This window comes from Merops nubicus, unplaced genomic scaffold, assembly GCF_000691845.1.
Source record: "Merops nubicus isolate BGI_N331 unplaced genomic scaffold, ASM69184v1 scaffold1465, whole genome shotgun sequence".
NCBI classification, from domain to species: domain Eukaryota; kingdom Metazoa; phylum Chordata; class Aves; order Coraciiformes; family Meropidae; genus Merops; species Merops nubicus.
Window position 1 is genome coordinate 83,165 of NW_008611397.1, and position 13,564 is coordinate 96,728.

Here is a 13,564-nt window from a genome sequence, read left to right on the forward strand (position 1 = left end):
TTAAGAAATGTGATGCCATTATAAGCAACAGATTTATTAAAAAAAACCAAACCAAACCAAAACTAAAATGAAAAACACCTCTCAATTCTTCCACGTATGGAGTTCTTAAAACCTGAGCTGAGATTGCCAGGCTCACTAGTAGAGGTAATCTCTTTTCCATTTGCCTATGCTACTTTTTAGACTTCTTTCAATGCTCACCTTCCCCCCCACCCCACTATTAAAACAAAGGAGTGAGTTGAGGTCTTTAAATGAGCAGATTACTTGCAATTGGATTAATCATGAGTAGAAAAATTGAATGTGGCTTTAAGGACTAATTTTTGAGGCATATGCCCACTTCTGTTTCTGCCAGAACTTAATCTTAAAAAATGTAATGTTGGAAAAAAATACAGAAGAATGAAATCCCCCAAAGAATCTGTGTAGCTTCCCCACTAACAAAGACAGTAGGAGGATCCTTGGCTATAAAAGAATGTCATTTTGCGAGAGAGCGTAATCTGCATCTTCTGACATTTTCAAGACTTGGTCATGTCAAGTCCTGCCAATCTGACCTGCTGTCATCTGACTGGATGTCGGTGACAGCCCTTTTTTGAGTGACAGGTTAGAGAGGACAGCAAGATGCTCCCTTCTGAAAAACATAACTACAGACCTACAATGCCAGTGACACGCAGGGAAATAACTTTTCTTTTGATACTCAACTACAAACAAACTGAAGCAGATACAAGATCCTTAGTACCTGCTGATACAACCTCAACTCCCCATTCCTATAAGCTCTCGGAGAGAATAAACATCCCTCTGGGCCCACATCCCTGGCCACATACCTGCCAGGGTAACAGATTAGGCAACCACATCTTTATCTATGTTCTCTGGGAGCTGGGAGGTACACACGCCAAGTGTCTCCTGAAGGATGCATACAGTAAGCCTGAAGAAGGCTACACCTATCCAAGCCCTCTTGGTTCAATTATTTGGGCGCCATTGTCTTGGTGGTTATTTCCGTTCAGTTCCTCCAGCATGGGATTCCTCTTGCCATGAACTCAGCAGGGACTCTCTCTCTTTCTCCACCTCCAATCCAATCCTTTCTTCCCATTCCTTGTGACGGTAAAATCTAGCACAGAGTGATCACCAGTAGGGAACTAGCTCTTTCTTCATCAGGTTATAAATTACCCTTCTTTGTCTCCCACCCCAGTTCCTCCTCTGACCTTCTGTACCACAGTGCCTTTGGCACTACACCTGGGGCTGCAAGGGCCTCACTGTGTCCTCATGCTCTGGTGCTTTTCCATCTGCTGAGATGCTTTCACTAGTCATACTTTAAGCAGTATTTGAACCTTGCTCAGCTACTGTTATGTTCAGAACACTTTATACTGTCCCCAGTGTGCACTTGGGTTGGCTTGCTTACTTCCTCAAGTGCTAAAAAAGCTGCTCCTCTCAGAGAAGGGCTCATCTCCCAATTCCTTTGTGGACTGACTTCAGAGATGTTTTGGTTATTGTCGCTTTTCTTTACTGCACGTGTGCACTTCATAAAATATTCTCCACTTAAATTACAAAAGAGGAAGTAGCTGCTCTGAAAAAAAAAAAAAAAGTTCAATTTTGCAGTTATGAGACTGCCTTCATTTCCTCTGCATGCCATACCCCAGGTTTTACAAGAGTAAGTCTCACAAGACTTGATTACTTTAGTGGAACCAATTGTTTTATATGAGAAAACACTTCAGCTCAGTAATATACTGGGTAATGATACTGAGACGTTTCACAGTGTGGGACAAAGTTCCAGAAACAAAATCCATTTCCTTCTTAAGCCCAGTAGATACTGGATGGCCAAAGTATACTTCACCACAAGTGGCAGAAAATAAATCTGATTCTGAAAATCACTTATTGTTTTACTGTAGAAGAACACACTTCCCATTTGACTTCAGGTTCTGAATTCTGCAGATGAATATCACACACTCATTAACACTGTTCTTGCAGAGTCTTTGGAGGATCCTATGCACAAAACTGAAGACAACAGTGATCCCCATGTTCAAAGCAATGTCTTGGGGTGCAGGTAATCTGGGTTTTGTCCATGGCTCTATTTCAGCTTTCCTACAACTGGTTTAAGCAAGTTAATGCCTCAGTTTCTCTATCTATGAAGTGGGATTTGTAACATTTCCTAAGGACAGTAAAACTTGCGATTGTAATTCATTATGGAGCATCAGGAACTCAGATAATAGTCTAGAAATCATGGCACCAAAACTATAAATAAACCTGCCAGCTGTTGGCTGGAATCCAATAATCTGGCCATCTCCAGATGAGAGAGCCTGCCCTGCCCACATGCTCATTACTTCATATGATCTTTTAAATGCTTTTGGTAGGCCTGAAAGAGCAGTCTTCTTCTCATGCGCAGGTCCCACTGCAGTATGCAGATGCCAGTTCCCTGTCCTGGCCATCTGCCTGGAGCTGGACTTGGCTGGAGGCTTACCCTGTCCCATCCATACGTTCTCATCTTGCAGTTCATTTGCCACGCTTCCAGGTGCTGCCCTCTGATGCCTACTGATACTGCCAGAAGATTTAGTAGAGATGTCCTGCATACTCACATGTTGATAGCTTTGCCATATTCTGGCTGCCTGAAGTTGCCCTGTACACCTGCTCTAAATGCATTCTCCACATGGGTTGTGCTGCTTCATTCCATGCTACAGTTTTTTTTGAAGGCGTCCAGGAGAAATATGTTAAAATAATCATCATAAAAGAGATAGTTGCTCCCTACCCAGTTCTGAAACCCTAATGGTGGAAAAATCCAACTTATTTGCTCTGAAAGCAGTATTGCACTCCAAAAAAAAAAAAAAAAAGGGCATCTGGATGTTTCTCAGTATCAGTATTATACGAAAATATCCCTGGTTTTTAAGTTCAAATGATTCCAGTGAGACCTTTAAGGTGCCAGAAAGAAAACTGGGAATATTATTGGGAAAATACATAAACCTAGATTAAATAAACTTCACCTACTTAGTACAGTGAGTATAAACATATATAACATTTAGTATTTGTAACTTTTTTCTTAAATTGCCTTGCTTTATAGCATGCTACCAGCCATAACACTCAATAAAACCAAGCAGTGAAAGTTACAAATGCATTAATAATCACCAATAGCACATAGCAGGAAATCAAATCAAATAAAAAATGAATGATGGTGTTAATTCACCCTCAACATGCATTCTAGCTCCCAATGTTAATGCAACATCATGTGGCAAAAATATAAATCTGTATGGTGGGTGTACTTCTGAGGACTGAATGAGGGGTACATGATGCAAGGGGCAGAATGACGTGCACACACAAAAAATGTTGCTCTGTACACCAATAAATTACATGACAGCAAACCAACCGTGTAAACACTAATTATACTTTCCTTCTATGAATTGTCTGTGGTCTCTTTTAAGTCCTTTACTACTTGTGTTAAAAATTTAAGTTTTTGTTGGTGTTAAAAATAACCAACACACCCTCCCTGCTTGCAATTCAAGACCTCTTTGCTTTTTGTGCCATTCAGCCTGTGCTCTGCTGGAAGGTTATTATAATCTTGGCATACATCTGTTGCATTTCCTTCAGAGAATTCGCATAAGAAACAATCTGTTGGCAGGAATATTGCTGGTTTAGTGTTCAGTAACTTCTAATATGCAAGAAACATGATGCTACTATTAAGACCCTCTGTATGCTGTATCTTCCAATTATTCCATTCTAATAGCAATAGAATGATATTATAAATCACAGCAAAAATTAACAGTGTACTTTTTGTTTGAATAGACTAGAAGACATCTAAATCTATGCAAAAAAAGAGGAAATATAGGAAGACAGCATGAAACAATATAAGACAATCCTTTTCTTTGGCACCTCAGAGGTTATATTCTTGCACTCATGAATCAAAAATCACTGCAAGCCTGAGAGACACTGTGCTAAAACCACCACACTGACCTCCTTTTTCACTTACCTTCTGAGGGCTGAGGGGTCCCACAAGGGGTGGAAGGGGTCTTCAGCTCTTCCTGCAACTCTATGGGTGTTGGGCTGATGCACTTGGGTACAGGCGAGGATGGGGCTGAAGGAGATCTCAGGTTCAAGGACAGCTCACTTCTGCCTCGGCTTACGCTCCGACTCTTCAGCTCCTTCTCATATTCCTCTGCTGCCAACTTCTCCAAGTATTTGTATCTGAAAGTTAAATTCCAGAGTGTTTCCGTAAAGAAAAAGAAGTCTGTGGCTGATGCTTGTTTATGGATGAAACACCTGCAGAGAATGAGCTGACTTCCTGACAGAAGGGGTACAGCACTAAACTGCCTACCTGCTCACTCTGCCAAAAAAAGCACACCAGAGCAAAGACTGTTACCCTGAAAAATGGTAAATTGCTCATGACAAAACAAAAACAAAAACCAGCAGAGTCAAAAGTCTTTAGATATAGTATTGTGTCTGCATAGTCCTCCTTTTGGAAGCATTTGTCTGTCTTCCTTTTCACCCTCCTTTTTCACGTCCTCCTCCCAGCCCCCCCCACTCCCAAAATGAAAACAGGAGGGGGAAAAGAAAAATTAAAGATAAAAAAACCCAAAAAAACCAAAACAAACAAACTCCAAAGCTAGAGCTCCTTAATACTGATACAAGTAGACAAAATTTGAGACTTGCTGCAAGGAGAAGAAAGTGGTTCAGTGCAGCAGACAAAAACAGATCTCCCTGAAAATAATACCAATAATAAATGTTTGGATTGACTATCTAAATTCTGAACCTGCTTCTATTTGCTCTGAGAGCAATGCACTGGAATTCACTTTGTTCTCTCCAGAGTCTACAATGGAAAGTTTTCTTTTTTTTATTCTAAAAAATTTCTCTGCCGGACTCAGACATCCAATAGCTTGGACCTGACGTCACATGTAGTTTATTCATCAAAGTCACTTTAAAAGAACAAAGATACATCTGTTTTGCATTTTAGGCAGGCAGAACTCACTAACTGTTTATTAAGACCAGCTACCAATCATATTCTTCATAGTGTGCTTTATACATTTCGACTAAAATAACTTTGAAATGTGTGCCTCTTCCAGATGTCTGCTAATTTTATCCATCATTATTTGCTAAGGAATAAATTCATGAATGCAGCTGGATCGGGCTATAGACTGTTTGTCGTAGCCACAAGTGAACTGTTAAACAGGTTAATCAAGACTACTGCTTATGTCCCCAAAACACTGTGGTCATCCTTCTATAATCCACCATTGTAAACACTTTGTAAGAGGGAACACCTCTCCTCCCCCTTCTGCCTCACTGACAGCCAGAATTAGTGCACAGGGGTGCATTAAAAGCAGGCAGGGTAAAGCACTCAGCCATACATGGTAACGAACATGCTTAGTACACATGGGAGCCACGCACGCATGCTCGCTTGCAAATATCCATACAGAGCATAGAAATGTGTCTTTGAAGAGCAGACCTTGTGTTTTCAGAGGCAATATGCTTTATTGCAAACAGCAATAACAAACAACAAACTAATTTTTTTTTTTATTCCTCCAGAGGTATGCACAGGCTTTGAACCAATTCTGCAAGAAAAAGAACCCCTACAGACTCTGGAAATATAACAAGCCACATACTTGTATGGTTATAAAATAGGAACTGTTTACAGTTTTAACATGAAGCCAACTCTCGAGAATGGTTTTTGCCTTCTCAATAGAGGAGAAAGCCTTTTGCTGGCATTAGCATAATGTTTTGTTACAGTTCATGAAGCCAGTCTTTCTTTTAATGTTGGTCACCTAGTTATTGTGCCTTATGCCTCCTCACAAGCTGAGCAGATGGGACTTCAGGCTCATAAAGAGCCATTCAGACTGATCACTTAGCTCAGACAGGTACAGCCCAGCTGCCTGCTGCCGAGGAGGGCTTTGCAGTTTGCCAACAGACTGCAACAAAAATCTGGATGGATCCTTCTGTAATGGGGGGAGCTAAAATGCTTGTCCTCAGCTCTTTTTCAGCTGCACTAACATTTTAGCTTCTGTAGCTGCGTGCTGCAGAGCCAAACAGCAAAGCAGAGGAGTATCATCAAGATGTGCCTTCCCAAACTGTATCTCTCATCATGCTGAAAGAAGAAAGGGAACCAGAATAGCAGCTCTGGTGGTAGCACGTCAGAATAACTAGTTATCAAACAGGACGTCTAATAAGCAGATACAGTGATTAAGCCAAAAAATAAAAATCATTCCAAAATCAACTATTAACACTTCACACTTGATAAATGACATTTAGTTAGGTTATTTTTTGTTTCTGTCCAATGTCTTAACAATAAATGAACGTCAGCATCGAATATACAAGGTCTCATGCAGACCAAAATCTGAAGGACTTGAAAGGATGAGCTACTATCCCTCTGCTCCAATTAGTTCCTCTGCTACAGGACTGATACATTGTCTCTTTATAGAGTGCTATATTTCCTTAAATCATGGAAACCTACAGACATCATTGCACCTATGCCAGCTCTTCTCTATAGACAAAGAGCCCAAAATCTATGGGCTATCCATTTCGTACACACAGAATCATAGAATCACTATGGTTGGAAAGGACCTCTAGGATCATCAAGTCCAACCTTCCTCCCAATATCTCCCTATCCACTAGACCATAGCCTCAAGTGCTACATCTACTCGTTTTTTAAACACCTCCAGAGATGGTGACTCCACCACCTCCCTGGGCAGCCCGTTCCAGTGCCTAACCGCTCTCTCAGTCAAGAATTTCTTCCTAATATCCAATCTAATATCCAACACGTCATGAACACGACATTCCACTCATCGAGCAGATGAAAATAAAACTGCCAGTTCTCTAGGTCTCTGAGCAATACCCTGAGGGTGACTTAAAATGCTTCTGTACCAACAGAGTCACAGGGTGGAGAGCCCTTGAGCTGTAAATCACACTAGAGAGGGCTTGGGAGCTCACCCTTCTTTGGCTTATTTTTAAATTACCACTGGAAAATACCCAGTCAAGCAAAGTAAAAAGGCCTCAAAATGTTGAACATACAACAAATGGTGCCAAGTTAACAGACTCCTTGAAACTGCAGGAGTCTTTCTCCTTCACACTGAGGCCACCCCAGAGCCACTGGAAAAGTGTGTGCCTATATTCTGGAGCTCCAGGGTGAGGTAGCACACAGAACGCTCCAGAGAGTTGACAGAATTTAGACAAAATAGTGCTTTCAATAGAGCCTTCCCTATGTGTTCAGTATTATCTCCTTCTACTTTTTGAACTGATACAGAGAAAATGTACAATCCAGATCTTAACGGGGATTTTAGCACTTTGGCTATAGCATTTTTATAGTCCATGCATTCTCAAAATAGATCAACATGCAACTGGATATAGGAAATTAAACTTCCTTTGTGCAAAGGTGTTCATTAAAATAACTCATTACAGAAGCCAATGTAATGGACTACTGGTGCACGACTTCACTTACAGAAGTTTTCTCTAATATTTATTTGCTGTCAAAGCAAACATGTCTTTCCTCTTTATGAGCAAGAACTGATAGTTTAACATTTCAGTTCAAAAGAGCCCTAAGGATAAAGACACATTCCTAATGACCAGCGAAATGCTCTCAGATCGCACAGTGGTGATGCCCGGATGGTGAACACTTGCCCAAAATTACTCCAGTTTACTTGGCGTGTTTCCTTGCAACTTGAAAGTGCTGGAGAGCTTGCTTCTAATTCGTTTAAATCTGGCTGACAAGCATGCTTTCTGTGAAAGGTTCTACTCAGCTAAGATCAGTGTATGATGCTTATGTGTTCAGACGTTTCATTTCAAAAACATGCTTTAAATTACTTGTAACTGTTTTGGCTGGAAGGACAAAGGAAAGCCCATCCACCTTTTCTTACTCTTAGAGATGTCAAAATAGTTTTTTAATAGTAGCTGCTTCAGCCACAGCAGATCAGACTTCAGTCTGCAGAAATGAGCTGCCTCCTGTAAGAGGATTTGGTGAAAAAACAAATAAAGAAAAAACCCAACCCAAAATGCAGCAACACAACAATTTCTGGGGTAGCTTCTCCGGAACTGCGACAATATAATTTCAATACTTTAGAATCCAAAAGCATATCCAGAGAGTAACCTCTGGAGGATGAAAACAACCTGGATGATTCTTCATCTACTATTTGTTCAGTAATGTGCATATTTTCTAGGTAAAAACAAGAGCTTCCTCCAGGGTATAATCACTAGTGGAAGCAGAGATGAAGCTACTGGAAGGCAAAAGTTTTTAGACAAGTATTCCTTGAAAAATGTGCTTTCATAAGCACATAGCTTCCAGCCTAGCATGGTTTCTAAACTATTTAATTGAATTAAAAAAAGGAAAAAAAACCCAAACCCTCAGTCCCTTTAGATACACTATTTACATAAATCTAAAAGAATGCCCCAATGATAAACATTGCATAGGCTTTGTAATTTACTCGGCGATGTTTAGCAAGATTGGCAAAGAATACTTGGCCCTGAAAGATAAAAATATATTGGGAGTGGATCAGAACCGTTTCCATCAGCTCATGACTGCAGTTTTGCAACATTTGTGACCCCAATTTCCTTTATCCTCAGTTGACTTTTCTGACCCTCCAGAAAGCCTGGGACGCGCTGTGTGAGAAAAACAGGCTTATTCAATTTGTAACTACACTAAAGTTGGGCAAATTTCTGAGGCAAATGGAATAAGTTTATTTCCCACACAAATAGATAAAAGATAGATCATCAATCATTCTTATGCATTCCAGTCCTACTGCTCTTCATTTATTGCTGTGCTTACAGCTGGACTTCACTCTCCTCTTCAATGAAATCACCATTTTCTTATACAATTCTTTCATAATAAAAGTGTTCTGTGCATGCAGAGTTAAAAATGTAAATAATGACAGCTCCACAGTAAAGAATATAGGAAGCACAAACAACCAAAGGGAAGGATGGATGCATTATATACAAACCTCTCTTCTCTTGCTTGTCTTAGTTCTTCTCTTTTGTCTAAATAATCGCGGCTAAAAAGAGAATTGCAGTAAATTGCAGAGTAAACCAGAATAAGCTAAGTAACAGAAGTCTAAGTACAGTAAGAGAAACAAAGAGCAGTACAACAAAGGTTCTTGTCCACAAAAATCATTAGCTTGTTTTTGTGAATAAGGCTGAGAAGTGTGTGTGTACACTTATCCATGCATACATCTGTAATCATGATCCGTCACTAGTGGCTATTAAACTATTCCTCATTTACTACATCTAGAATACCCCAAAACTGACCATGGCACCTGGCAGGCTAAACCAAGGCAGGGAGCATACTGTACTTGCCCTCTTTCTAATACACCTTTTCTCGGGGTGATTTAGTTGCCATGGCTGGAAATGGGACAGCAGACTGGCATTACTGAGTAGGACAGTTCTTCATTCCTACAAGGCACCTGTGCAGGATCACTGGACAGGTAACAACCTTTCATGTCCTTATTTTTCACCCTGAGTTTTAGATATAATCCTGCCCAAATCTCAGCTGCCCCTCCCACATCTCCTCTTGTAACCCATATATTTAGTTTTTGCCAAGTCAACTTTTCTGGACACCTGAGCACTGTTATTTCAGGCAGGCCTGTCACATCCACAAATGTGGATGCAAATTTAACTGGTAGCACAGCAAAACCCAGTGAATGTCCAGACTGCCTCAATACCAAGGCAAGATAGTTCCTTACAATATATTTTTTTATATTTTGATGAATCTGATGGACAAAACTGATGAGACTTTCAGCTTATCTGTTAGATTCTTCCACAGCATAACCTGTGAGTACCACAAAGATTTTCAGAACTAGTGCATTTATGAATGACCCACTATGTTTTCTCTTTATATTGTGTCATCAAATAAATTACTTATCATCTACTACACCAATAGCTACCAAACATGTGATTTCAAGCACTTTTGAAAAGTTTATTAAGAGAACACACACTACTGTTTCAGGCTATCTCCACGTTTTTTAATCATATTTTAATGATAATATTTTAATCATATTTTTTAGAGTATTCTTCAGAATTACAATAGCTATGGGAATAACTCCAAGGGGAAAAAAAAAAAAATAGGATTTTTTCAGGAGGCAAATTTTAACAGTTTTTTTTTCCCCTGACAACTTTCACCCTTCCCCACAGGTGAATACCCCCTTGTATTTGAGGACATATTGTTCTATATACGCCACCGGTACAACAGTACTTCTACCGAGAAAAACGTTTATTATGTAAAGGATTCCTTTTGCTAGCAGTAGCTTACAAAGCTTTTTAACACCTCTCTTAAAACCAAGCTCTTTCACAACTGGTGATGCTCTCCTTTAAATTATCCTCAATTTGTCAATAATTGTGCCAGAATCTAGTGCAATGTTCTCGAGGCAAAGCTGGAAAGAATGAGATAACAAATGAGTCATGATGGTAAATCCAGTATTGCTCACGAGTTTGAAGGCTGCAAACTGCAAGTGCTATTTTTAATCAAAAATACATCTTCAGACACTGGGTTTCTAGCCAGACTGATGATATGATAATCTAATCCCAAGAACTCTTACGAAACTGTTCATGACTATTTGCTGTGGCTTTGTCCTCCTCCTGCCAGACTCTTTAATCAACTGTGGGACGTTGTCTGTCTGCAAAGTTTGGTGGCTTTGGAGACCCTCTACTCAAACACAAGTTACAGCTTTTGGGTTACCAGGGAACTCAAATCTGCAAGATGAAAACACTGGGCAACAAAAAGCTGTCATCTTAAATATGCAACACAACCACGACATTTAGTTAACCAGTTTCTGACTCTGGAGTAATGAGATGAAGACATGTATTTTTTAAAAATTGTTTTTCTGACTTTAAGGAAGCTCTTTTAATGACAGACCAACTACTGTAGCCAACCTCCAGTGAAATGTGCAAATCTGTTATTCAAACAGGTCAAGCTGCCAAACATCTTGGTGGCTTTTTTGGTCTGGGAGTTTCCTTTCTGAAAGATCATGTTGGCTGTCCATGGCAGCCTGCTGCAACCTGATGATACCACTTAGAGGGAGAATTTTTGGAAAAGGCTTGAAGGCTGAGACCTGATTGTTTCTGTTTCAGGAGAATTTGGGCAGCTGTTGCCTGCCAAAGATCCCATTATGGTGCCCTTCCACCTTCCCTCCACCTCTCATTTTCTTCTAAACTAGCTATCTTCTGGAGCCAGGAGAATATCTCCTTCAACCGACCAACCACTAGTAAGTGATTCCTCTTTCCAAACTCACTATGGCACAGACCATTTCCACTTCTTACTAAAGAGATGATTACAGTGAAAAAAATCCTGCATACTAATAAACAAGCTCACAAGAAAGCCCGGGCCATCTTTTCCATAAATATTCTAAAGCTACGAAATATTTATCCTACCATTCTTTAGATAACATTATGCCTTCTAGCTATGAAAAATATGTTTACTTTTCACTCCAGTTTATGAGGAAACAAATAGGTTTCTTAATGTAGACTCTTCAGACAGTAGGCACACCACTTCAGATGTAGGCTCTTTATCTATCCTAAGCCTGCTGCAGTCTTTGCTGGTGTCTATGCTGGTATTTCCAGGCATGAGGTTGACAAGAGAAGAGAGCTTGTCTCAGGTCTCTCTTTCACATTAGGATTTCAGAGCACACAACATGTTCTGAGGTGAAAATGGAGAGTCCATTCAGCTCAGCTAGGGCCTTTGTCTGGCCACGGTTTAAGCAACAATTTTGATAATTTCTTTCTGTCAGTGCTGTGTCCACAAGGAAGAGACAAATCTTCAGAAAAGCAGGAAAACAATAGTTTAAAAAAAAACTACTATACCTTCCAAGACAACAAAACACTTTGCAGATCATAAGAGCAAAAAGATGTCTCAGTGTTGTCCTGTCCCCTCTTCTTGATACCTTCCTCCCACTGTTCCATCTTCAAACCCTATGCCTCACAGAGATAATATACTTTGAGGAGTATATTAGCTAATAAAACCTGGCCTCTGCAGATATCCAGACAGTATAATTGGCAAACACATAGTTGTCTTTGAAAAAGTGCTGGTTTATTAAATGCCAAAATTAATCATGATGTGTTGAATATATCAGTTCTGAGGATACCTTTGATCAAGAAAGGTATCTAAAGAGACACAAACTATTCATCAATTCAATTATTTTTCAATTGAATGTCTCAATGTTTTACAAATCCATCACATGTTAAAACAACAGACTAAAATCAAACTTGGTTCCTACTTGAATTTGTTTCTTTCTTCACGTTCTATCCTTTGCAACCTTTCTTCTCTCTCCTGACGTCGTCTTTCTCTTTCTGCTGCCAAGGACTCCTGGTGCTGCCGAAAAGATGATGTAAGGAGACCACCCAAAGCTGGCCTGTGGAGAAGGAAGATCAGGTTTCTCCGTGTCACTTTTATTGATTATACTGGCAAAAAATGAGTAGCAATCATTCAGCAAGTAACATAATCCTAACCAACAGAATGACATGGCAATATTTACGTACGGATGCTTCAAGGCATTGGCTAAATGTCCTCTTGCTAAATTGATTTTAGATACTGGGATGAGCTTAAATATGACAGGGTAGGCTTCTTAAATGGTAAAACTTCTGAAGCACAAATAAGTACATGTAAGAATCCTTCAGTTTATTTCAACTGCAATATTGTCTAAATTTATTTTCCACTGTATAATCCTGTTAACTGAAAAGCTGAATTCTGTAAAGGATTTTTGAAATTTTAAGGGGAAAAAAAAAAATAGCTGGAGTATTTTTCCAGTACTTTTCAAACATGTTATGTAGTGATTTTAAGAATGTGTGTGCCATAAACATCTGAGAATCTTGTATGCAGAAAAACAAAAGATGTCAGAACGGCCCTTCAGAATTTAAATGCTCTGTTAAGAAGGGGCGTATTTTTTCTTTATACACTAACAAATTTTGTTATGATTTCCCCTCTGCATGTGCTAAAAGAGCAAAATTAATCCCATATAGGAACACACCAGTAAAATACACAGGGGCAGCACAGCTAGTGATGATAAACATTGTGGCATCAAAATGGTTATTAAAACCCAGAGGAAAGGGGCCAGAGAACAGATTATCCATTTTCGTCTTCTTGCCCAGCACAGGATTTAGTCTTCTCAAAGCATTCTTGAAAACTGTTTGTCCAAATTGCCTTAAAAATCCCTAATGAGGGACATACCACAAGCAAGGCCTCTCTGCTGTCTAGCCTAAATGTCTTTATTTGCCATTTAGACCCGTTTGTTCCTGTTCACAGTGAACAAAAAGAACAGTTTACTACCACCTGCTTTATGGCTAAGCAAGAATTACTCCAAAAAGGGGACATTCTCTGCAGTCCTCTGACCCTGACTATGAACTGGATATTCCATGGTAGGTTACTGTAATGAAGAGGCTCAATGTCTCCATCAGTAATACATATCAAACTTCTAGCTGTTGTTCAGGTTAAGAAGCATAAGATGAAACAGCTTCAAGTAGCAAATACACTTTAAAAAAGCTACCTATATATTCGCTTACAGTTTGGTCTTGATACAGATTTTTCTTTTTTTTTTTTCACTGCAAGTATTACTTAGGCTAGGAGAGTGGCTCCTCTAACACATCTTTCCCCCATGATGGTGTTACTGGTACCACCACCCTCTCACAC

General features: G+C 39.7%; 1 protein-coding gene across 1 annotated transcript in view; it reads right to left on the minus strand.

The window, feature by feature from the left end:
• The window catches only part of FHOD3 (formin homology 2 domain containing 3), a gene marked incomplete at its 5' end in the record, with an annotated part of 95,430 nt that overhangs the window by 66,233 nt on the left and 15,633 nt on the right, over positions 1-13,564 (minus strand). The window contains 3 exons of the mRNA XM_008941188.1: positions 3,944-4,158; positions 8,892-8,942; positions 12,156-12,290. Of these exons, the coding sequence (XP_008939436.1) occupies positions 3,944-4,158; positions 8,892-8,942; positions 12,156-12,290 (401 nt within the window). The remainder of the gene's footprint in view (positions 1-3,943; positions 4,159-8,891; positions 8,943-12,155; positions 12,291-13,564) is intronic.